Consider the following 27,427-nt stretch of genomic DNA (forward strand, 5'->3'; position numbering starts at 1 on the left):
TTGACGTGTGAATTAAAATTGAAGATTTTAAACCACACTGCTAAACGTATTTCATTCCTTGAAAATTTGGACCTTCCAATAATTATCACGTGGTATATGAAACTAATACTACTTCGGTAAACAATTAGCATGAGGTTTTTTTTAATTATATAAAGTATAAAAGTGGTGTTACAAAAAGATAAATAATTCTCTTGATGTAATAGAGATGTCTCCTACACTAAAAAAATGTTCACTTAATGTCTGTAATAGGATTTTAATTAGTACAGATGACAGTTGGGATAAAACAAGTATAACAAAAAAGGAATATTACACAAACTCAAATAAGAGAGACTTAGAATTAGAAAATATGTTCACAAGGCTAGATTCAGGTTATCTATCTAATGAAAGCCTTAAAATGCCAATCATTTTGACAAACAAAAGACTTGATGTTAAAGAAAAAAACGAAAATATTTGTAGAGCATGTAACGATCTAAATTCCGATAATAATCCTAGTAATGATGAGTTAGCAAATTTAAAAGAAAATATTAATTTTAATAAAGATTGTACTCATTTAAAAGGACTAAGAGATGTAAATACAGATAAAGAAGAAACTTCATCTATTATATCAGAGTCTACTTGTAGCGGATATCATTCCTCTGATTTTGAAATAATTGACGAGAATGAAGCTAAACTTTTTAATTGCAACGATTGTTGTGGAACAATGGAAAACAACAAAGACATTGAATACTCACCTTTACAATTTCCTCGTAACACTTTCGAAGCTTTAAGTAACATAGATGGAAATACCTTTTGCCATTATAATTTTAGGGAAAATTATAATAGATTAAATGCCGTAATACCTGAAGGTGATAGTTACATAAATTTATTTCGAACTAAAATAATTAATAATCTGGGAGTACCTTTTTTAAAGAAAAGACTGAGCTTAAAAGAATGTAATGGATTTGATACAGCGGCTCTGATCCTCCGACATTGCGCATATGAAACCGATAAATATGGTATGTTATATTTTGTATTTAACTATGCTATATTTTTATCGGACAGTGTTAATACCAGAAAATTCATAACCTTTCTCATTGGTTAGTCATAAAAAGATAAGGATGTGTTTACGTGCATCTGTCGTTCGCACGGTGCGAACTCCTTTTGCTCTTACAATTGTTTATATTTATCACTCTGATTCCTGTTTAATCTGACTCTGTAAACTATGGCGAAAAAATCGAAAACCAAAGGAGAATAAACGATAAATAAATACACGAATAAGTTACTTTTAAAAAATTTCCTGCGTGCAAACGTATCCTCTAATTTCTTTAACGTTGTTGACACACGTTATAATCATCTCTTTCTCTTTTATTCATTACAAAAGTTCGTCACGCTTTTGTAAGCAATGACTCGTCAAAGAGCACGTTTAACACTGTCCAGCAATGAGGTATGGTTTAAATACACAGATTTAGAATTGCACTTTTCAGAATGAATCCTTCTTACTTTTCTCCATCAAAGATATAAATGCATAAAATTTACAAAGAGCGATCATATCCCTTGTGAAGGGATTTAAATCTATCTTATATTGAATACCAGATTCACTAGAAATTATTCCATAGATTGGCCAACCACTTACAAACATGTTTAATTTTATTTAATAAAATGACGCAATATTTTATTCTTACATTCTTTAAGTATTTCACTAGCTTTAAAATCTATATGGTGTTTCAGTGAAAGAAGCAATCGAGTCAGAAAAGAAAATAGTAACAATGTATCCTCGGCATAATAGACGATATCGCAAAGACTTTCAAATAAAACAACAATAAAAATAGTATTCGATTATTAAAAATGGATTTTACAAATTAATTTTTATTTTATTATTTAGTTGGTTGATTTTAAGTATGAATTAAACAGCAGGAATACTAAAATTATTGTTTCTTCAGTTGGGTAAAATAACTAATATAGCTTAACATATAAAAATTTAATGAAATAAAATAGCAATAATATATTTAAAAGTTATTTTTAATCTTGTCTACATAACAAGACACGTCATTGCAACATAAGTCATTATAAACATAGGGATTTCCCTTACAAGTATAACAAAAATACTCCTCAAACTATACAATACAGTCCCACCCACGCCACAATGTTTATAACTAGCGCGATATTACAAATCTTTTTATGTGTATGTATATATATTATATAATACAAATAGTAAATTAATTTTGCAGCATTCGCTGCTGCCTTATTGCATTAAACTAAAATGGAAAAAAAATGTTAGAAAAAAAATATGATTATTCCTTTATTTACACGATGTTCTAACTATATAAAAATAATAAAATAAATGTACTTTGAGTAACGTATCCTATATTTTCGTGAAATAAACCTACATTATTACCCTAATCTATAAAAGTTAAGTCTCTATTGTAACGCCTATTGGCAGTTAATGTTGCTTTTATTGTTGAACTAACTTTAACCTCCTTATTCATGTCAAGTAATGATTTTTTTCTAGTGACAAAAATTTATAACAGTGATTTTGTGATGGATTTGCCTTAAACCTTTATACAAAAAGATATTTTTTTTAATGATTTAACAATTTAAATATAATATATTGACATTGCAATGTTAGAATTTCAAGTCCAACCCAGTTGGAGATATCTTAGATAACAGTAGTGTCTTATTTTAAAGTGTTCAAACTTTAGCCTTCCTTTTAATAGGCGACCTTGGTTGTGGTGTTGGCGGTTCAGTCTTCTTACTCTGTAAAAAAAAGAATTATAATTGATTTGTTTTTCACTTAAAAATATATATTTATAAAGTTACTATCAAACAATATTAATTTAACTTAAATTTTTGAGTGTACTACTGGCTAACACTTGAGTACAGTCATGACGATCATGCAACTTTTACTGAGTTTAGCTGCTGGCGCCTGCTTTAACACCTGATTTTGTGTAAGTATAAGTTATAGTCTTTTAAACCAATAAAAATTTATGCACACATACCTCTCTTGATCTCTTTGCTCGGGGTTCATCAACATCCTGTTTTTCCTTTTCTTTTCCTTCTTCTGGAGTTTCATCAGCAGTTTCCTCTGTACTCTGTTGAGCACTCTTATCACCCTCAATAACATTTGGACTCGGACTCTTTTCTGTAATTTCATCCACATTCTCTGTTTCATTATTTTCTGCTGAATCCTGTGATTCTTCTGCCATATTATCGATTGGTTCTTCTGTAGTTTTATCTTCTTCAGCACTTACTTCCTTATTTTGTTCTTCTGTCTCTTTTGTCGTTTCCTCAGTGTTGTTATCATCTGTTGTTTTTGTTGGTTCTTTTTCTTCTTGCTGCTGTTTTCTTGATGATTGTCTTTTCAGAGAAGGCTTTGATGTGCCATTCGTTTTTTTGGTTTTCGCTGAAACACATTATTTTAAAATAAAAATTGGCATAAATTGACAAATAAATTATCAGAAATCAAAATAAAAAGATTTTAAATATCCAAAAATTTTGCTGCCTGAATATTACTTCTCATACATAATATTTATGCATTCACAAAAAATATAAACACAAATTGTAAATAATAATTGACAATACCTATTGGGGCTTTCTTTTTGGCAGCGGCAGCATTCTCATCTTCTAAAGCTTCTTCTTCATTAGCTGCCTCAACCGATGCCTTCATTGTATGTGATGTTGGTGTCGACATCTCTGAAAATTATTAATTATTTACCAATGCCAATAAAAACAATAATATTTTAGTAATAGTGATTAATAGTTCTCAAGTCATTAATAAAATTGGTACATACCAATAGGTTCATGTATCATTTCAAGCAGTTCATCAGGATTGAGTTTTGAAGTAATTTTCTTGAATTGTATAACTCTTTCTGAGAAATATTCCCAAAATGACAGACCTTCTGGTGTTGTAAATAGTTCCTATTGAAAATATACATATTTAATAAATTACAGTTAGTCAATACAAAACATTTGTTATATTACTTTTTTACTTTACCATAGGATTCTAAAGAATGTTTATATGCTAAAAGTTAAGGCGGAAAGATCTCGAGAAAGATATGTATGCCTTATTTAAAAAATAACACCTCCTGCTGGGTTTTTTTAGACGGTTTTGAGCTCTGAGGCATTAATCAACCAAACAGTAGGTAGACTCATCTCAATGTCAATGACAGATAAAATTTTATTTTATTTTGAATGAAATAAAAACATGTAAACTTAATTATACCTTCATATTTTTGTACAGGGTGTCAGCTTGTCTTCTTATTCTGTGTGCCTGTTTGCTAAAAAGCAGAGCTGCACTCTCACTGAGGTCCCAAGAAGGTGTATTGCCAACATATGCACGCATTCTCTTTACTGTTTCCAAACACGTTGGGTGCTTCAGCAGCATTAGAGGCTTTACATCCAATTCTAAATTAAAAAAATAACCATTGATTATGAATCAAAAACAGCATTGAATATATATATTTATAAATAAAATTAGATTGTCCATGTTATAAACCATAAAAATCAAAATTATTTTCCCTATTGGGCTACTTTTTTATTGATTAAAAAAGAGATCTATGAAAATTTAACTGCTTTCTTTTATTACACAGGGTAATTTAAAGCACCTGGCCTTATTTGTCAAGCATCTGACATAAAAAATCAAAACAAAATATTAGTTGTATGTAATCAATTAAAATATTGTGTACCACAAAGCAATACAGTGAAAATATCTAATTAAATTATAAATATATAATCATTATTAATCATATTTCTAAAGTTGTTTCATAGTGCACTAAATATAAAGCTTATTTTTAAGTAAATGTGGATTATTATTCATGACAACAGATCATTTAAATCACGCTAGATAGCTAATAAACACAATGAAGGAATTTAATAAGTATTTCTTCTATTATATATAAACTTCTATTACTCACCCATAAGTTCATCCAGCAACTTTAAACACAGTTCGGTGTCAGCCTTTTCCAAGCAGAGACATGTCTTTATCTTTGCATCCAGTTCTATAAGTTTCATTTCAGTCTTCAAAAACTGAACACGTGATTTTTTTTCTTCTAAAAAAACAATTGATAATTTTGTTTGTATTTTGTATAATTTATTGTTTTGTCTGTGATTACCAATGGTACAGAAATGTGGTTTCTCACTTCTGACCTCATTAACAAATTCACAATTGCTCAACAAGCCAGAGAGCCCTATGCATGGGTTATATCTAATAAATAGTATTAGGAATGAGGAGATCCATAGGCGATTAGCAGGTAGTGGTTGTGGCTAGGCCACATAGCACATAGAACAGATGGCTTGTTAAGATTGTGGAGCGGAGAGGCCATTCTGCAATATAGGATGTTCACTCACAAAGTGGACAAAGGACTTTGTTGAGGATATGGGAAAATGTTGGATGCAGTTTGCTTCCTACCAATGTTATCGGATATCTATGAGCAAAGTCCTATGCCCCGCAGTGGATGTCCTATGGTTGAAATCGTTATGATGATTTTCTACAGTCTAAGAATAAAAAAATTACCATTAATTAAAGCAATAAAAAATGAATCATACCAGTTTCCCTTTCTTTGTCCAATGTTGCTTTTTCCTCATCACTTAATTGGAGGTCCATAACTAGTTGCTCTATGACAGACTGAGCTGTTATTTGTCCTCTTTCTGTTACAATGAAACAAAAAAAATTACTAGTGTTTTACTTATTATCAATAAAAACATGTACTGGACAAAACTGTATAAATATCCTTTTTCCTCTTTTTAGTTACAGAACTAGTCACTGATAACCCTTGCAAAATTTTATATTATGGAAATTAACTTTAAATTTAGACTTGTGTAAAATTCATTAAAAATATGTATATAAAAAATGCGGACACATTTCCTTCATTGTTTAATTATTTATTTACTCTCTTTTCAATTTGTGTAAGGGAGGATTTATAGAAGATGCCTAAAGGCATATAAGTCAACCCAAGGTGATGCAGAGATAATTAGTTGGAAAATGTCTAAAGGTTTTACAAAAATTATTTAAATGAACATACACTAGAATTAAATAGTAAATACTATATTTATTATATAATAATTTGTACATACCTAACTGCATTTTAAGTGTAACAGCATTTGTTGCAGCTTGCTTGTCCCATTGTAGTCTACTGGATTCATTCTTGAAACTTGTAGGACGGGATTGGAAAAGCCTTATGCCAACATATTGGCCATTAGGCATGTAAGCAATGAGGATATTTTCTTTGTCTGCCTCTTCTGGAAAAAAGAATTCACATTCAATACATATTTTTACTTTTTTAATAATTATGCACATTTTAATTATTATGCACAACAATTTTTAAAATGTTAATGGATATACCTAATACTGTTAATAATAAAACATACAATGTAATGTATGAATGAAATGAAATATTGTTAAATATTTACCATAACAGTGTGCTGTTTTATTCACATAAATAAATTTTTAGTTAAACCAATATAGTTTTGAGTAAATTTTATTTTTTGGTTAACAAACTATAATAAGAATGCATCCGTTTTAAAACTAAATTTCTTATATTTTTATTCTCTGTATTAATTTTTAACATCTTTTGTGATATATTTGTAATTTTAATTTCTAATAATAAATATTTAAAATAGAAGTTATAAAAAACGTGAGTTTAGGAAATGAACCATTTATTTTAACAATATAATACAGTGTCATTTAGTACATAGTGAATAAACAACTATAGGTTTTTGGTTACATAAATGTATTTTCGAAAGTATCATTATAAATTAATTTAAAGTTTGTACATAGTAAAAATTTCATTTTCTTGTGGATATATATTCAGTATTTTAATAACAGTCTCTTCAGTTTTATGAACATATTCTTCTTCATTATGAGATACACTCTTCATATATTCAGAATATTTCAAATTAAAACCCATGTCACCGTACTTTGTAGACATGGCAATAGGGCCAAATTTCATTTCATTGTTATTAATTTCAAACATCCCACAAATATTATCTTTTGTCGGTAAGTTGTAGGACGGATTATTTATGTAATTTTCGTTGCTGTCACAATCTAAATTAATATACGTTTTGTCGACTGAATTTACAGAGCAAAAGGATGCATTACGACTGTATGCAAAAATGTTAGCACTTGTATTTTCATTCAATTGCGAGCTTTGTAGCTCATCGGACATTTTCTCGTCGTTAAGAATGTTAAGAGAACTGAATATAATACTTCCTAGATGTTTTTCATGTGATCTATTTTTGTCGAAAATATTTTTTGTTGAACTAACATTATTCATTACTGAATGACATTTCACATCTTGTAGAGAGTTTTCAAAATTATTTACTTCGTTAGTTTTAGTCGAAGTATTATCTAAAGAGATTTGCTGATTTATGTCTCGTAATTGTTTATTTACATCACTAAACAAAATTTTATTTGTATTATTTTCGGCTGTAACTGCGCACTTTTTTATTGGTGGTCGGAATTTTGATATTTTCAAATTTTTCTTTTTGTGACTTGAATTCGCGCTCAAATTAGGAGAAATTTCATCACTATGCCACATTGTTGACTGTTATTTTATCTCAGTATTTGCATTAACGTCGAGTTATAGTGAGTTAAATTATCTTTTGTAATATAAAATTATCAAGATCCTTCAAACACAATTTGTAATCGGAAAATAATTTAATCGATACCCTTTAACTGCTTTTAAATTAAGCAAATTAATACTCTTTAGGTTATGTCAAAATTACGCGGCAACAATTTTTTTTTAACTAGTGACAGTTATATTCAGCCAATATTTTTTTTCACAAACAAATATCTAAAATATCTATGTTTAAAAATACAAAAAGGTTGGTAACCTTATTCTAAATTTAAAAAAATTTCTGTTCAAAGTATTTATTAAAAAAATTGGCGCGCTTCATTTTTTTTAACAAGTGACAGTTTTAAGGCTACAAGTATTTTGAAGAATATGATTTTTTATTTTATTTTCTGTACATTAGCGGCTTATTAGCAGTTTTTGTTTTTTTTTTTTGTTAATTTTAATGTCACATTTATAAAACACTAAATATACAATGGACAACTTTTAATAATTTTCGCGACACGGAATATATCATTCACATTGTTTCATTGCAATTTTAGATATTCTTATTTCAAAAATTAAAATTTAGGCTTAATATCCCATTGAATTTGCTGCATATTAATTTTTTAACTGAACAGTAGTTACAAAATCTGTGAGCTAAGTTAATAAAACATTTCAGAAACACCTATTACCAGATTGTTGAAATGCGTCATTGGCCCAAACACTGAAGAAAAAGATTGAGCGAGTTTTATTTGAGACAACTTTAATTAAGTGAATATTTTCCTCGTTATGAGTACGCTTGTATTTCAACTATTAATAGTGAGAAACATGAGAAAGCTGACAAAGTCTTATGAAAAATGTAAAAATAATTAAAGCGATCTAAAATGCCATCTATGAAAGTAATAATCATGACTATAAATTTTTCAACCTTTTTTATCTTCAGTATCTATCATAAAAATATTGATGTTGTTTTTAAGGCAGTAATACAAATATAACTTCTTACCTTGAGAAAATGGCTCCTTCAAGTCTTCTAATTCCATCTACAACAATTATAAATAAAAGATTAAATATATTTTACATGTATTAAAAATATTTACCTCTTCTATATCTATGAGATTAATTATTTTACTACAATTCGATTTGTCAAGCTGACATAAAATATATAAAATTTTAGTGAAAACATTTTTTTTGGTATATTTTATTGCTAATATAAGCTGTTAAAAAAGCATTTGCTAGCTAATAATTAAATAGTTTTTGGATATATCGTAAATGAATACCGTTCATTGGTAGAACCAATAAATTATGAACAAAATTGTAAAATATTTATTTTGAATTTATATGTACGACTATGTCGAGTTATTTTTTAAATTGTAAATTATGTAAAAGGTTATTTTATATCTGTAGTCATAAACATTTGTTTACAAACATATAAGCTTTTCAATAAAATTAGTTACAACTTAATATAGACATTTTGCATTATTTATTATTTTATTATATTTTATTTTGCATGTATTTATGGTTTAAGATTGAATTTATTATTTACTTGTGTAACAGCATTAAAATGTTTATATTTCTCAGTTTTATCCTTTGCTGGTGCCACGTCGGATTTAGTTTTCTCCTTATCCTTTTCCAATTCCTTCTCTTTTTCAATAGCGGGAGAAACCCCTCTACGTTTCTTTGGTGCGGGCGATGGTAGTGTTGCATTTTCTTCAGTCTGTTCATCAATATACCTGAGTAAAAAAAAAATTATTATTTATTTGGGCAAATTGTACATTTAGTACTTTTATGTCTTCCTATACGTTTCTATACATATGGAAGCAGTAACGCCCTCTGGTGGGCGCAGGACATTTCATATTTTCATAGAGGTAATAGTAAGTCCAAACATTGACAAGATATCCTTTCATTTCGATAAAAATATTTTATGACGCCTTCTAATATATTTATCGAGTTATTATACCATATAAAATAATGATAAAAACATAATTTAACTACTAAACAAAAATTGAGTGTTCAACTTCTTTGAGAGATTATGACGGTTACGATTTTCTTGGTTATGGTGTCACTACTCGATTGTCGAGAAGAAAGCTTGCCCCTTGACAATAAATACTTCTAAAAAATATGTAACTTTGAAGCTTGATTAATCTGTTTTTAAATGATTAACAATATTAATAGCCTTTGTTCAAGCAGGACAAGATTACACATATAATATTTTCTTCAAGCACAAGTTTAAAAGCATTGACTTCCTATAAGACAGTAATTGACAAAGGCCACCTCCAACTTTGATGCTCAGTTTAGATTTGTTTATAACATATAAACATACGTATCATATAATTTTCGTGTATATTACCAAATTCTAGATAAAGATATGAAAATTATACACCGCTCAACTTTTTTTATCTTATAATTTATGTTTAAAAAAAGAAAATATTTATTGTATGTTTTATACAAAAATTAATGCATTAAGTCACAAAACATTGACACATTAGCTAGATATAGTTGAGTTACGATTTTACTTTTGTTGTGTACGTTGTATATATTTGTGTATACAATTGACTGTAGCCTATAATAGACCTTAACCGACTTTTCCCACTTATTTACATAAGTATAACATAAACATTGTTAATTTTGTACACACCTTAAATAAGTAGGTTCATCAGATTTTTAATAGTTATTTTTTAATGAACCTGCTTCTGATGTGGTTTTCTAAATAAATAACTAAATCATTATTAATTTTTAGCATTCCGTGATCCATTTATAATGAAAGGGAACACATTTAATATTTCATAGAAACTTCATTTAGCGACACATTGCAAATTGACTGTACGTCACAATCGCAAACGTGACTTTGAACTCATAGAACACGTTTCGGCTAGTGACGTTCTTTTTGTTTGGACTTAAAAAACCTTGATTTTGTCTCATTTAATCAATGTTATTCTTTCAAGTCCATGTTTCAAAAACTTAGTGGAGTAGGAATTTTTTTTTTAATTGAAATAGATTTACAAACGTTTTCGATTCAAATAGGCTTTCAAAGAATTTTATTATACACTCAACAATTCTTTTTAATGTGGACAAAATTGTATAAAATTTATTTCACTTAAATATAACCCAATATCGGAATTGATAATTGTCAAAAATGAAAAATCGACAGACAGTAAAACAGGTAAAAATTATTGCACTACCTTTTCGGTCGTATTTTTCTTCCACTTCTACTAATTATCTCCTCCTCTTTCTTTTCTTCTTTCTTTTCCTCGTCGTCCTCTCTATGCTCATCTTTCTTCGCCTTTCCTCGTGGGGTCTTAGGTTCTTTTACTGGTTTAGCCGGAGTGGAAGGAACCTTAGCAGTTGACTTGCGCCCCTTCTAACAAAACAATTATTTCTGTTATTTAAAAATTATTAAAATTGTATATAATATGTCAAATTTCTCATTTATTGCAATAAGTTTCAACATTTCTGGATCTTGTATATAAAAGGTTGTCAAGTATCTCCCTTCCGCCTTTTTGTCTTTTGAATTTCGCGGCTATGTACAAAGCGCTACAGAGCTCGTATCTGGCAATACTATACATAATTTGAAAGGTCTTGACATAACCTACAAAACGACGCTATGCATGATTAGTTTGGATATTGCGTTCAACAGTTATAGACGTGTAAACATGGAGTTCACTAACGCCGAAATTCGCGCTATTTTAAAGTTTTCCTTCGTTAAAGGCAACTCCGCTAGAGAAACGTTCCGTGAGGTTAATGGTGTTTTGGGAGATGGTACTCTATTACTTCGAACCGCGGAGGAATGGTTTCGACGATTCAGAGCCGGCGAAAACGACACCATAGATAAGCCAGCCGGCGGAAGACCTATGACGACAAATACCGATCAAATCATGGACTACATCGAGTTAGACCGGCATGTGGCATCTCGTGACATCGCCCAGGAGATGGGAGTTAGTCACCAAACCATTTTAAACCATCTGCAGAAGGCTGGATACAAAAAAAAGCTTGATGTTTGGGTGCCGCATGATTTGACGCAAAAAAACCTTCTGGACCGAATCAACGCCTGCGATATGCTGCTGAAACTGAACGAACTCGACCCATTCTTGAAGCGGATGGTGACTGGCGACGAAAAATGGATCACATACGATAATATCAAGCGAAAACGGTCGTGGTCGAAGGCCGGTGAATCGTCCCAAACAGTGGCCAAGCCGGGATTGACGGCCAGGAAGGTTTTGCTGTGTGTTTGGTGGGATTAGAAGGGAATCATCCACTATGAGCTGCTCCCATATGGCCAGACGCTTAATTCTACCATCTACTGCGAACAACTGGACCGCTTGAAGCAGGCGATCGACCAGAAGCGTCCAGATGTCCATGGGCCAACAGGAAGGGTGTAGTGTTCCACCAGGACAACGCCAGACCACACACTTCGTTGATGACTCGTCAGAAGCTACGGGAGCTCGGATGGGAGGTTTTATCACATCCACCATATAGCCCGGACATAGCGCCAAGTGATTACCACCTGTTCCTGTCCATGGCGAACGCCCTTGGTGGTGTAAAGTTGAACTCAAAAGAGGTTTGTGAAAAGTGGCTGTCCGAGTTCTTCGCAAATGAGGAGGGGGGCTTCTACGAGGGAGGTATTATGAAGTTGCCGTCTAGATGGAAACAGATTATCGAACAAAACGGCGCATATTTGAACTAAATCCGATCACTGTAACACTTTTTATAAAGCATTGAATAAAGAGCAAAAAAGCGGAAGGGAGATATTTGACAACCTGTTATATTTTAATACATATACTGATATGACAAAACTAAAGTGTATTTATTATATAATATAGTAATAATAAACTTTAGTTATTATAATATTATCAATTGAAAGTCAAATAGTCGACTTATTGAGCATCGCTAATTCTTTCCCATCAGAGACGTGTGTATCAAACTAAAATAAAATTTCTGGTATGCAGTACCGCTGATAAAGTAATAAAAATAAAAAGATAAAAATACCAAAAATTTTTACATTCTAACAGTATTTATTTAAAATATTGACATCTAAAGTTGTAAAGGTGTCAGTTTCTTCGACAAATTTATACCGTCTTACAGTAAAAATTTTGGCTGGAAATTATTCACTGTATGGATCGGTTTGTGAGCTTAGTAGCCTAAAACTATGCTCTTTGTTACCAAATCCAATAACTGAGAAGTAAACAACTTGTATACTGAAGCAAAATGTGTAAAAAAAATGTGTTATTCCTATAAATATATGATATATTGTGATTATAACATACAGTACATTACAATCATTTAACTGAAATAGTCATTATTTTTTAAATGTTTAATAACCTAAATTTAACATTAACAATTACTATGCACTATCTATTTATTGTTGTTTCAGCCCATAGACGACTCCCACTGCAAGGCGCAGGCCTCCCCCAAAGATATCTATGGGAGGGATTTACCCATTCTCTGGAAACTTGTTTGTTAGCAGTGGCAAACCTGTGTGTTTAATGCAGAAAGTGAGAATATATAGAGTCTTAACCCAGGAATCGAACACACGATCTACCATCGCAAGTCACAGTCTTACACCGTTGAACTGCCACTGATCATTGCATCCAGACTTATCAAAAACTAATTAACTATTATTAATGTCTTACAGTATTTACAGTTTCATTTTATATTTATTGATTGATAAAAAAAATACTATGAACCATTTAAATTATTATCTGTTTTGTATATAATATTTATTATGTTTAATAAGCAACCACAATTTTATCTTAACATAAATAAAAGTTAATACTTTAATTATTAACATGTTGATGTAATTCATAAGTGATGTTTTCTTAAAAATTTGATGTAGATAATAAAAACACTAAGTTTTTGTTCGAAGTTATACAACTTAAAAAAAGTTTGTTTTTTGATGTTTTTTTGCTATGGTTTAGCTTTGTTAATGTTAATGATTGTTTATCAAAATGTGCATCACAATACTATTTTCACTAACAAATTTCATAATTAATGACTAATCATTCCAGCTGTAGGATGGTCTACATTATGCTGGACATGGGCCTCCCCTATGTATTTCCAGCAAGACCTTCTGAAAATGGGCTGCATCTATTAGACAACCTATTGCAAGTTATTAAAGAGAAAATAAGATAATAAAAAGTAAACTCATTAAACTTACGTCTTCCATAGAAGAGTCATTTGCAGTCGTATCAGCTTCTCCTGTTGTAGTTTCGTCTAATGTATTATTTACAGCGGATTCATTCCCTGTATCATTGAGATCGGTTTGTTCTTGCAACTATGGATAAAAACATCTCATTAACACTTTCTAGTTACTTTTTATGTAATTGTGGAGGTAATAATACATAAATTGATATAATAATATATTTTTAATAGATTGTTAATATATAATAAACTATTAAGTTTAGCCTTTATTAATAATTTTGTTGTAAATTGTACACTGAAGGTGTGTAAATATTAAAAATAGAAAAAACTTTGATTGAGTCTACAAGTTTCAATACTTGTTCTACATGTAAATTTTTACAAAAACTTAAATAAAAAATAAATTTCAAGCAAAAAAATTCCAATTACACTATTAACATAAATATGCATATACAATAAGGAATAACAAATACCTAACATAAAAATAATAAAAAGCATCCTAAAACTTTGAATAATTATGATTTTTTATCTGTAATTAAGCTAATACATAGCAATCTTATAAGAAAATAATATACAAGGTTAATAATTTTATTAAAAAAAATACATCTTAATAATTGTTTTGTAAACTAAAAAAGCATGTAATACACTGACAATAAAAAAACTTAAGTCTATTGTACATTTTAATGAACCTTCTGTAGCTATTGTGTTTAATTTTTTTATGTAAAGCAAGTAAATTTCTAACTATTCCAGAATGTTCTTGATTAATAAGATACAAGCTGTCTAAATTAAATTCATAAATAATAGTAGTAATGGTGCTACATATTTTCGAAGATTTATTTGCAATATCAATGTAACTTCAGCTATGTATTATATAAAAAAAACTGTATTATTAAAGCCAAAAATATCATAGTTACCTGTAATCCTGCTACAACTTGCTCGACTGGCACATTATTTGCAAAATCATATTCAATCTGCTTAACACCCAGATTAAAATCTTTCCTTTTCACAGTTTTTGTCAAGAATTTATCTTTATTTTCAGCATAGTCAAAGATCATGTTTGGAGGAAGGTTTGCTCTGAAAATACATTTAGTTTATAAACATTCATTAAAAGTTTTTACTATATATGTTAAAAATAAGAATCAAAGTAATAAAAGACACAAAAGAGAATTAATACCACATAGTGTAGAAGCATAAAGTATGCATTACAATTATTAAAGAAAAACTACATAACATTCTTAAAGGAATGATTCTTTTGCTAGGTTATTATAACAAATGCATTCATTTTGACAAAATTTATTACAGGATTTTGGGATGACAATGTAATAGTTAGTGCCAATATAACATTAATAAATAGACATTGAGCTACCATCTCACATTTAAAGACCAGCATGGATCAAAAGTTGTACATAGTACAAAATAAGGTTTATCACCACTATGATGTGCAGGTTGACCAATCATCAAATAAGTACAAATATATTATCTTCTGATCTTGTTGAAATTGTTTAAAAACCAACAAAATTATGAGAAAATTCACTTAATAACATAGAAAACAAATGATATAAACCAATTGGCATTTACAGTGTCACATGGTGTGATGTACCAAAACCTCTTTCATCATCACCGTCGCCATTTCAGCCCTAGTATATCCACACTAGTGGACTGATAGGAAGCAACCTGCATCTAGTCTTCAAATATCTTTGCCGTTTCTAAACAAGACTCTTTCGTAATATTAAACTCGCACTACTTTAATACTCATAAACATAACAAAGCATTGCTAGTATAATTTTTAATTATAAAAAAATTTAGTTTAAAACTTACGTTTCGCCAGTCCCATAAAAATAAACAAAATATTTTTTTCCATTCATCCTTTGTACCTACAAAGCAAGAGGTAAAGATAATAAATCTTATGCACATACATTTATACATTTCATATTTTATTTTAAATATTCTATTTAAGTCAATAACATATAATTTTTTACCTACATATCTTAAAGGAAAAAGTTAACTAAAAAATAAATTTTAGACAAAAAAATTTAATAGCCTTTATTAAAGGCTTCTATTTATTACATAGTCTATATTATTTAAATACCGTTTTTTTAGTTTTTATTATTCCTATATTTATAATTTAAATTAGGATATTTTTTCTGTATCTGAATTTATATAGTTGTGCTAATCTGTTTTTAAATAGCACCATATGCACTAGTTTTTAAGATTTTTGTATATGCTTATTTACATTGCTGTAGTGCCTTCAAAATAAATAAATAAATAATTATATCAATTCAATTAATATATTTATTATTTATATTGTTGTAGTGCCATCAAAATAAACAAATAATGATATCAATTCAATTAATATTTTTATTATATACATTATCGTAGTGCCTTAAAAATAAATAAATAATGATATCAATTCAATAAATATTTTTTTAGGAAAAAAGTACTCTAAAAAAAGGCAACTATAATTTTTTTGTTACATAGCTGTCTTATTAGAAAAAAATGAGCTAACCAAAATAAAACATACATTTAAATAATATTTTGTACAGAGTATAAACTAACGTTATTGAAAATACCAGTTTAAGCTATGCAATTAAAATAAGAACTTTTTCTACTCATAAGAAGTTGTTACATAACTGAGAAAGTAAAAAAGAATTTTCTTGTTCTTCATTTATATAGTACATTTTTTTCACAATTTCACTTTACATGGTTTATGAGTTAATGATTTTTAAAAACATAATAATACATACTGGGTAAAAAGCTATAAGTTTAAAAACTTAATAGTTTTAATGACATTAAAATAGAATTTTATTAAATAGGTATTGAAACATATTTTTATGTAAAGTGATTATTCTAGAATTTACATTAATTATTTTTCTTCTTTATATAGACATATATGCTGAAGTTGAAGCACGGTACTAATAAGACCTTTATTAATATTTTACAGAAGTAGGGTAATTTAATAAAAAACAAGTTTTACTTTATATTTTGACCAAGTTGTATAATTTAAATTATGTTATCAATTATTTCTAAAACCATTGATATTTAGATAGGATGCACCATACACTAATTATTATCAAAAAAACTATACATTCATGCCTTTAAAGCTTTTACAGTTTAAGTTTAGGATTTTTAGATGTTTTACTTAAATAAAAGTCTAAACTCAAAACACTAAGAGGTGGATTTGCTCAACAAGGTTCCTCAAAACAAAATCAGTGATATTATTTTATGTGGGTTTGCCAAATAACTTATTCCGGTGTAAATGAAGGAATCGGTAGACTAATAAACATTTAAAGTTACTTAAAATTCAAGGCCACCATACATAGGCCGACCTGAATATACAGTGTATGAATCCAACAGTAAGACATCATTGATAATTTACAAACAGTCAATAGATTAATATAAATATATGGCAAAACCTTTTGTATTAAGAAAATCTTTTAACAAAATCCTTGTTATGTGTATGTATTTAAAGCCTAAGTAAGAGAGATGTGGTGTGAGGTGTAAAAAGCTAGGCTATAAGCCAATGACTATGACTGGTTTACCAGAACTATAAAAAGGAGAGAGATATCTTTGTACAATGTGGATTATAGCATATGATTGATGCTGTACATAATAGAAGAAATTAATGCCAATCTATTTGTACATATTCCAACATTAAATACTTAATAATACATTGCATTATTAAATTAAAAATATATCAGTTGTTTCACTGACCAGTGAAATAGTATAGTTACAATCTACATTTTAAAATTTTTATACTACCAAAATAATGAAATTTGTTTGTCTACTCAGACACTCTTGTTTAACATGAAATATGTTGATCTAATAATGTACATGATTTTTAATAAAAAAAATCAAATTCATTCAAGGTGTGTTTTTAGTTTCTCTTTCAAGTAGTTAAATAACAGACCAAGAATAAATAATTAAAAACTTTTGCATTCAATTTTGTACAAATGTTTGTTTCTTTTTATTATATTCTCTGTTTTAAAGAGTATGTTCAATAACCACTTATCGAAATATTGAAAAATAACGCTATGTATATAAGATAAGAAATAGGTTACCTAATTTATGTAATACTTATATCATTTTATAGTTTATGATGACTATGTTTTATATCAATTTACAACTTTACAACGTTCTTAATACTTTTTTACAGAATAAATAAAGTTAAAATGAAAATATTCAAAACATGATATCAGTCTGCTTGGGAAAGCGTCAGGCGTCATGTCTTCCCGCGCAAAGGAATTAATTCGTAGACATTACGATAACAAAGAGCAATAAGGTTTTAACACAAACACTAAGTCGATACTTACGCGAGCTGGCCATGCTGGGTAACCTTTTACTTTGGCAAATATAAAGTCCCCGGACTTATATTCTCTAACTTTTTTACCCATCTTCATTTAATCCCGCTACACTGTATTCCTGACAACGACTGCTGCTACCTACGATATACTGCAAGACAGTATTTAAAACACTTTATGTTTGATGCACTTTATTGGAATAAGTATAAAATGTTCAAGATTTCAATAAATTTGTTTTTATGTATATTAACATAGACGCCGAGGTAAAAAATAACCTTAAAAAGATCTCTTACCGCGGCAACGAATGACGGAAAGAAAAGAAATAAACATGGCGTTTACAGTGTTGCTCTTAATTCTCACAATTATGATTTTATAATCCATTTTACTTTTCAAATAGCTTTATATAAAAAACTATTAAGAATTTTTCTTGAACTCAAAACCTTTTTATATATAACAAAAATTTAATGCTGTATTTTTCTATGCTTTAATTCCAGTATAAATAATAATAAATAAATAAATTAATAATTTGATGGAAAACAGCCTGTGCTAATCAGACCGGTGCCTCAGATTTATTTCTTTCAGACAGATAATATTACTCATGTTTTGCTTAATAACTTCGCTAATTTTAATAGTCTTCAAACTGGAACATAGTTCTATTTGCATATTATTAAAAGATAGAAGAATTCTTTTGCGGTGGCACTGCAAAGATTCTGTATAAGGAAGTTAGTAGTGTTAAATTTTATACTAAAAAAATACTATTTATAAAAAATGTTCAAAGATAAAGCTTTAATAAGAATTCTCAGAATACAATAATTATTTAGTGCGTTAAGGTATATATCAAAAGATTTGTACGCATTTTATAAAACAATTTAGTTCGTTGTTTTCTACATTAACGTGAAATATGGGAAATTGAAATAATTATTATAACATAGAAGTACCCCCATTTTTATCTTTTTGTTAATGTAGAAGCATGTCATACAACATTATGGTTATTTTCTTATTAATCTGTGTGTATTATTAATTTTGTTAATTCTATTCATGGTTTTGTAAATCTCATTTTAATACAATTTTGGTAGCAAATTATCATTATTTACCTAAAATTTATATGTTTTAAAGTTTCATGTACATAACTCAATATTTCTCTTTATAGTCTATAACTGTAAGAGAATTAAAAATGACTTCATGTTTTTCCCACGTAGTAACACAGTTACTTTGAACGGTCGTGTCAGTCGGATGCTTCGGGCGAGCGATTTCGCGTAAACTAATTGATTTCTTTTAATTAAATTACAGTGAATAATTGTGTACCTAATATAAATGTGATGTGAGCCATGCTAATTTATTTTGTGCCAAGATTGTTAATATTGAAGCCAAAATAGGGGGTGCAACAGGAAAACAAAAATGGCTTCGGGAGACAACGATCACATAGAAATCATGGATATTTCAGTGTCTAAAAAGACGGAGGCTGGATCCATGGGTGCAGAAGATGATGGTAATAATTCATTATACATATATTATTATATACTTTATGTAAAATATTTTTTCTCTGTCAAAAGAAAGGACTGTGTAACGCGACCCATTTTCTAAATCCTTTTCAAGTTTATTTTTAATTGTTTCAGATCGCGATCGGACATCAATAGCCGAAAAAAATGTGCCATACGATGTAAGTACAGTAAATCTTTGTTTTATTTATATTTTCATTCATGTTCAAACGGCACCGTAATCGGGGAGAAAGTTTGCGAATACGCCTAGCAATTAATATGCAAGTCTTATTAACGAAATATATGAATATAATAGTACGCTAAGGAACTGAAGTAACTAATAAGTTTTGAATAACAAAAGTTCTTTTTTTATAAAAAAAATAGTTATTGGTCTTCAATTAAAATGGTGCTTAAAACCTTATTAGCTTATCTGAACTAATATGTATAAGTATTGTTTATAAGTTATTATAGCTATTTAAATTCTTGTTTATCTTATTAATGGTAGTATAATTCTGATTATATTTTTAATATATTACTGCTAAAGGCATATAACCTAAAAATTAATGTTTATTAGGTGATTTATTGTTATATGCAATATGAAACTAATGTGATTTTAAGTTTCATGTAGGAATTTGGTTTTTTACCAAAAAAATGTCAAAAACAGTTTATGTAACTGTAAAATTTCTGTTAAAACATTTTGAAGTAAATTAACCATAATCAAATCTTAATAGGAATAACTATATTTGTCAAAATTGTGTAATAAGTACATTTATTATTGTGGATTAAACATATATCAAAAAAAAAATGTCACTATAAACTCATTAAATTCTGACCAGATAATTATTGTATCTATCATGATGTTTTACTGCATAATTACTAAATGAACTGTTATATCAATACACTGCTGCTTCTAACTGGTCCCATTAGAAATCTCTGGTGGTAGTTTATATCCAGCTGTGAACAACTTATTGCTAAAATGGGAATGATAATACCTGTGTTGTAGAAAGAGCAGTTCATTTTGCTTGAATGATTTGAATTGAACCTCATGAGTGACACTTGAATCAATACAGTATTGTTGCCAGTTCTTGGGAGATATATATTTTTTATGATTTATGTTTTTTAACTTTATTATTTGAATTCATGTTCCGCAAGTTGTTTATCCAAGTTAAAAAAAAGCCATAAATATACTAAATATTAATGACAGATTTGATAAGTAAGTCCTGCGAGTTAAAAATTGATAAAAGCATTACATATACTGATTACGTATTATTGATGAATATGTAAATTTACTCTTATACAAATTTATTTCAACTGTTATAAGCAAAAGCAATTTTATATTCCTAAAGTGAGTTGAAAATAAAGCAAGTTTAATCGATGACCTTTTAGAAGGAAAAACATGTATTTGATACAATTCTGTTGTGAGAGCTATGGAAGAGATGCTAGTCTCTTACAGGCTAAAATCCTACTTTCTTATTTATTTTTGACATGCTGACATGACAGTCTAATCGCACACACAGGGAACTGGAGCTCTCTACATCTTCTAATGTGAGATTTGAATTACAGGTCTCCAATATTAATGCTCATTCCATATTAAACAATATGAGTGTACCATACAGATTGAGGATTTTTTATTTTTTTGGTTGTATAAAAATAAAGTGCTTTTTAGAGGTTTAAATTCATAAAACTTTCTTATTTATATCATAAATTTACATACCTCGTTAAGCATAGATGAACTATATAGTGACTATGGTTATTGAATTTTTTTAAATTAAATTTGCATTATCATAAATACAAATTTTAATTTTATAACAAATTATTTATTCCTTATTATGTATCTGACCCATGTATTGACCATACAGTATGTTTTGGACACAGTTTTAAAGGAATATTGAAAATGAAGCAAATTTGCAAATCTAATGGATGTTTGATGAGACATCTAACTAACATTAACATAAACACTAACATTAACATTAACATCTAACTACACTAGTATTAGGCAAATAGAAGATTCGAAAATCATCATCATTTCAGCTGTAGGATGTTGAACATGGGCCTCTAAAGAAGACTGGTAGGAACCAGTTTTCATCCAGCATCTTTCAATGATGTCTGTTCATCTTATGGGTGGACATTAATTTATTCATCAGTAACTGGTTGGAGCCCTTAAAAAAATTTTGCAGAAATATTTTTAATTCAAGTTTGATGTTGAAATATTATAACACAGTTTTCTTTACTATATTGAAGTTTTACTTCAATTGAATTATCTATGCTGAAGACTAACAAGGAATGTGTTACATAATTGTGCACAATTGTAAAACATGTGAGAATTTATAGTATTTAGCTTGACTAAGCAACTCTGGAAAAATTTTATTTTGTAACAGTTTACTTTGTTAACATATCATTGATTGTAAATAGAAACAGTTTGAGTTGCTAATGTTACATAAAACACTTAAGAGGGTCAATTGAGAGATCCATGCATTCTGTCTCCATAATAATTTATTGCATTCCTGCCAAGAGTTATTATACATTATTTCCTAGTATAGTCACATAATTTTAATTGTTAATGAACTTCTTGCATTTTTGTTCCTCATTACCCACTCTGTTGTATGTATAATGAGAGTTATTTAATAGTTCCTGTGATTGATCTTATTAATTTATTTCAACTTTTTATACAAGGTATCTCAAAAATCAGTGTAAAGCTATTATCCAGTGATAGTGCAAATAGTACAGATTTTTAATTTGAGTTTTCTCTACCTGTCTTGATTTCAGCTGAATCTTCAGTTATTATACATGCTGTATATCTTATTAGACTACCAAACTTCAAATGATATTGAGGCAGGTATATCATATAGGTGTATCGGTGACTATATGTGTTTTGTATTAAAATATAGCACAATGTATGTATTATGCTGCCGAAATAATTATATGGTTTTTATAATACACAATTAATAAATAAAGCCAATTATAAATTTAAACAATAAATAGTTTAATAGTTATTATTCATCATACAAAAATCCATGTAACTACATATAAATAGTATAGATAATATAATAAAGTAAATTGTTATGCAAAGTTGTACAATAATAATAAATATTACACATTTCTCATATTGATTCATTGCAATTATTCATGCACATAGCTCTTTTGATAAAATGAAATCTCTGCAGCTTAAATAAAATAAGAGTAGTAAAGGATAATTAACCTATTATATATTAATTATTTCTTTAACACACTGTAAAAAGTTGAACAAGCTTGCAAAAACATTTATTGACTATATATTTCTTTACTCTTGTTCCCCATACCATCTTAAGTTAAATACAGAAACCTCTACTATACTTTTGCTATATGTTTAAGTATTTGTACAATAAGTAGACAAATGTAAAAACTTTTCTGGATAAATATAAAGCGACATTTCATACAAACCAGCTGGACAATTTGTATAAAAATAAATTAGTAAATAAATCTTCTAAATGGCAATATTATGACTTCAAAATACTATCAATAACAAAAATGTAACAACGTTTTTTAATGATAATATTTATCTTGCGTTCTCTGAGAGAATTATCGGCGTAAGCCAAAATAAAATGATAACGGGTGTTTGGTCGATTGTTATAGGTCATCATACTGTGTGAATATGGTCATGTGTAGGACTGCCATATTTTCAGATTTCCTGGGATCATTTTTCAATTTTTTACATCGCAAATTTCAAAAATAAAAATTATTTATATTAAGTTCATATTAAGTTTTGATGCAATCATCTTATTTGTATCAAATTTCCTTTTAAGCAAAATGTATTAGGAGACTTTGTTAATCCGTTAAGGTCTCTGCGAAACTATCAACGCACATTTATATTTGGTCATGTAATTAAATTCGTCATAATTGTCATTAATATAGGTTGACTAAATATGTTTTATTCTTTGTGTACTAGATTCCAATAAGAAATGAATTATTACCATTGATTTACATTTTAAATGTTTATCTTATTATTCATAATTTTGTAACTTAAAATTTGTTTAGTGGTCATAAATGACATAATTTATTTTTTTATTAAAAGAAGTGTGTTAGTATGTTAAGGGTCAGTACGTAGTAAATGACTTGGAAGAAGATAGCACTTCTGGGAAATGATGCTTCCAGGCTATTTCAATGTTTATTAAATATGTTATTTTATACTCAAAGTATGTATTGTCTAGTTGAGTTTCTACCGGGTGTTCTTATAAGGTTTTAAGCATTTCTCATACGAACAGGTAGGCCTCAATAAAAGACGTAATTCATCGTATATAAAATAAAACAATTTGTCCTGTTTTAGGAAATTGGTAATGGTATCCCTAGTCGTAAGGAGTGTGACTCATTCATTTCTTATGACAATAACGCCTTCATTTATGACCTTTTTGAAGTAAGATTGGTTGGTTGCCAGCTGGATTTCCTTTTATATTCTTTATATATTAATGTAGTCGTATACACCCGACTTCTTTCTACACGATTTTGAAATAAGACAATATGTGTGAAACATAAGAATAAATATACTTTTTTACACAATTTTTTTGTTCTACAAAGGTTTTTTTTATTATACACGACCCATACATAAATTTCAACGTTATTAAACTGAAATAAAAGAATAAATTAAGAAAATAAATGATTTAATTTTTACAATAATTAAGTTTTTTTTTTGTAATAAAGCTAAATTGTTTTCATTTTATAAATACTTACGTAATCTGAATTACATTATTACTTCATTTGCACGGATAATTTTTTGAGTTTTTTTTTACCTTATACGATATTTTTAAATTGTTAAACATGTCAATAAATTTTCAACATGTCACATGTATATTTTTACATTTTGATATTTTTGTTTGCTTTTCTAAGGCACAAGAATACCGTGTAAAAAAGAGTTGCGATGTATTTATAATAAAGTTGACCTTTAACATGCTGTTTTAGATTAGTGTCGCAATGGACATGCATGTTTATAAACAATTTTCTGCGTAATAACGGTGTGACTTCATATCTACGGGGATTGCTACAAAAATGTCACGATGAACGCAAATGTCAGTTTTAATTACGCGAAAGCGACAGCGTGCAAGGCTCTTGTTGCATTATTCTTAACGGTCTTCGTGAAAATAACCGGTTAAATTTTGTATAAAAAATATATAAATAATTGAAGATTCTATTTTTAAAAATTGAATTTACGTACATTTATTAAAGACGCTAGATGCAGTCTGCTAGCAATCGGTCCCATTAGAAGTCTCTGGGGGAGCCCTATGTTTATTCTTTCATGTTTTGGGAATTTAATTAAACCAATTAAAACCATTCTTTTGTGAATTCTTATTTCAATTAAATTACTTTCACCACAAATAATTGCTTATAGACAAAAAATAATATGTTTTATAATTCTGATTTTGGAGCAAATGCGTAACAAAATGTAATAGAATGTTTCGATATTACCATTTATTTTCAATCAACGTATTTTAGAGAAAAACCAATTGAATTTTAGCGCTACGGCATTAATAATTTGTATACTGGATGGCAAAAGGTTGAAGGGAAATAAAAACTTGTTAAAAATGTAGTCGTGTGAATTTAACTTAAAAAGTGACATTACTTTCCGATCCCCCAAATATATATTGAAACATTATAAATTATTTACGTAATGATATTAAAAAAATTGTACTGGTTAATAAAACCATCGGCAGGACATCCTATTTTATCCAATTGTATTAAAGAGAACAAACAGTGGTACATATACAAAAGAGAGTCAAATTATCCATAACATAATACAAATAAAGTTTTCAACTGCAAATGAGAATAGTTAAAAGTTTCGTCCGCAGAAAAATAATGCACTTTTATACTTTTTTATATCACTTTATATTTTATTAAACATAGACGATTTAATATTTTGTCTCTAGTCATCATCATTATTTCAGCTGCAGAACGTCTACTGCAGATCATAGGCCTTCCCCATAGATTTCCAATAAGACCGGTAGGACGCAGCCTGCATCCAGCGATTTTCGACGATTTTAATAAGTTCGTCTGTCCAACTTGTAGGGTGGACGTTCAACGTTACATTTGTCAGTCTGAAATTCCGTAGTTTAATCTATGTAATATATTGTACACACCGTATGACTGTTAAAAAAAACAACGTTAACGTTATTTAAATGGTCAGAAATAACGCTATGAGTGTACTAGTAATATCTATTTAAATACAAATGAATCGATGTTTGTTATATTAAACGCGAGTAGCTATTGACTGACCCAAATAGCTGCGGCACCCCGGCGAATGCTAATAGCAGCGCTGTTGCGAAGTGGACAATCATACTAGCTTTTTTAATTAAACTGAATACCGACTTACTTCCTGCTACGTCGCTTAATAGAATTCCGTGTGTTTTGATTTGTTGAAGATTGAACTGATCACTGATTTTATGAGGGAATTAAATCACTTAAACTTTTTTCGAACTGAAAATATTTTCCTGCATAATTATATGCATTTTTGGTTGAATCGCCATTTCTTTTATATGAAGCGAGGCAAAGTAGACTTAGACGGTGAATCTGCTAACGGATCCGAAGTCACTGATTTCGATGCAGCTATAAAAGTAGTGGTGTGTGAGCTAATCCTACTCTCAGATGAGAGAGATCTATGATACTCTCAGATCATAGAGATCTATGATAACGGGTGCGGGGCTGTAGCAGCTTTGCGTTAAACTGTTGAGGCACTAGGCCACCGTCAACTACGGTTGTACGTGGAGGCGTTCCCGTATTTTTAACAAAAAGCGGCAAAGGAAACCGTGGAGTTTTAACTGGTAGGCGTCCGCCATAATGCTTTCAGTGACCCTGCAACTGAAGGGTATCCCATATAGAATAAATACGAGACTAAAAAAATGGATGTATTTTCTCCTATTTCTAATAAGTCGATTAAGTATTCGCCAGCATTGTCAGTGTTATTGATGTTTATATATCAATGGCACCAAGCAAATGTAATTACTTAGCTAATAAAATAAACTCTGCAGTTTTATACTTCGAAATGACAAGTGCTAACATGATCCCGCGCAGGATTGTTTTATTTCAAAACGATAGGAAGCGTTCTCTGCTCACAAATAAGTGTCCATAGGATGGGCAGAAGCGTCCTCTGCGTACCTTAGTACCACTTTGCGGTCGCCATAGATATCTTTGTTGGAGGCCTATGACTTGCAGTGGCCGTCTATGGGCTAAAACGTCAACGCGAAAACGTTAAATTCAATATTTAGCAGAGCGATTGATCTTTTGAAACCTTTCTCATTTGGATACTTTATGACATAAAATAGGGTAGCGCTGGTTTTTAGTACATGAACAAAAGGCTAAGAAAAAGGGAATGTTTGAATATTCACATTCACACATTCAAAATTGAATACTAAATCTGTGGGATAATTCAAGCCACTGTGAAGTAAACTGTTAATTACCTCTGTTCGCTAGAGAGCAGGTTCAATACTTGCATGGCATTAACGCTGGTTTCACTCTAAATTGGTACAACCTGCAACTTGAGAGCCAAATACGGCGCTTAGAGTTATTTATGACTCTCAATAAGTGCACACGAGTTCTATTGTCGTTTTAATGTTAATTAAATTATTAATTGTCAACAAATATGAAAGAATAAGTGCAAAGTGAAACTAATTTAATTTTCGTCAAGTTAAGAATTATACGAGTCTTCAAAAAGTGGAACAAACATACCGTAATGTGCAGTATTCCCTGAAAATAAGTTACAGGCGATGTGGTATCGTCGTAACATAACTATAAATTCTTATATAAAATAAAGATACGTGTCGTTAAAAATTCTCACGTCACTCATTCAAAGCCAGGATTTTCCACGGTAATGCCTTTATCAGTTATTATTTATAGATAACCGATATTATCACGTTTTATTCACGTTCCAATTTTGAATCAAATGAAGTTGAAGTTTTTTTTTTATTTTAAAAAAATCATGTAATAAGTTTTAATGTTACGCAGTGTAGTTCTGCGTTACAGTAAAACGCGT

At 29.2% G+C, this 27,427-nt stretch overlaps 2 protein-coding genes across 9 annotated transcripts in view; one reads left to right on the forward strand and one right to left on the reverse strand.

Moving 5' to 3' along the window:
- Positions 1–1,980: 1,980 nt before the first annotated feature.
- Positions 1,981–18,257, reverse strand: LOC137922827 (PC4 and SFRS1-interacting protein-like). Of its 2 annotated transcripts, none has more exons than XM_068765914.1 (15): positions 17,969–18,257; positions 15,477–15,532; positions 14,573–14,732; positions 13,678–13,794; positions 10,706–10,881; positions 9,070–9,256; positions 8,530–8,566; positions 6,049–6,213; positions 5,521–5,622; positions 4,890–5,024; positions 4,199–4,380; positions 3,768–3,894; positions 3,559–3,669; positions 2,976–3,379; positions 1,981–2,733 (listed from the first exon to the last, which is right to left on the reverse strand). In XM_068765914.1, the coding sequence occupies exons 1-15, from the start codon at positions 18,053–18,055 to the stop codon at positions 2,668–2,670; spliced, it is 2,112 nt and encodes a 703-aa protein (XP_068622015.1). In that variant the 5' UTR covers positions 18,056–18,257; the 3' UTR covers positions 1,981–2,667. The 2 variants fall into 2 exon arrangements, with proteins under 2 accessions (XP_068622015.1, XP_068622014.1); XM_068765913.1 differs by having other exon boundaries at positions 10,706–10,884.
- Positions 18,258–19,169: 912 nt separating this feature from the next.
- The window catches only part of PIP5K59B (Phosphatidylinositol 4-phosphate 5-kinase 59B), a 91,826-nt gene continuing 83,568 nt past the window's right edge, over positions 19,170–27,427 (forward strand). For all 7 annotated transcript variants that reach the window (XM_068766242.1, XM_068766240.1, XM_068766243.1 and 4 more), the window contains exons 1-2: positions 19,170–19,445; positions 19,573–19,616. In XM_068766242.1, the coding sequence (XP_068622343.1) occupies positions 19,355–19,445; positions 19,573–19,616 (135 nt within the window). In that variant the 5' untranslated portion in view covers positions 19,170–19,354. The remainder of the gene's footprint in view (positions 19,446–19,572; positions 19,617–27,427) is intronic.

Source organism: Battus philenor, unplaced genomic scaffold (assembly GCF_028537555.1).
Source record: "Battus philenor isolate CCGP_79_NKW_IND1 unplaced genomic scaffold, ilBatPhil1.0.hap1 SCAF_20, whole genome shotgun sequence".
Classification (NCBI taxonomy): Eukaryota; Metazoa; Arthropoda; class Insecta; order Lepidoptera; family Papilionidae; genus Battus; species Battus philenor.

Coding starts and splice junctions, on each gene's coding strand:
- LOC137922827 (XM_068765913.1), bottom strand. CDS start 18,055: ATGAAGATGGGTAAAAAAGTTAGAGAATATAAGTCCGGGGACTTTATA. Junction 10,885..13,677: donor ATGACTCTTCTATGGAAGAC/GTAAGTTTAATG, acceptor TTGTTTTGTTAG/AAGGGGCGCAAGTCAACTGC. Junction 4,381..4,889: donor GTTGCTGGATGAACTTATGG/GTGAGTAATAGA, acceptor TTTTTAATTTAG/AATTGGATGTAAAGCCTCTA.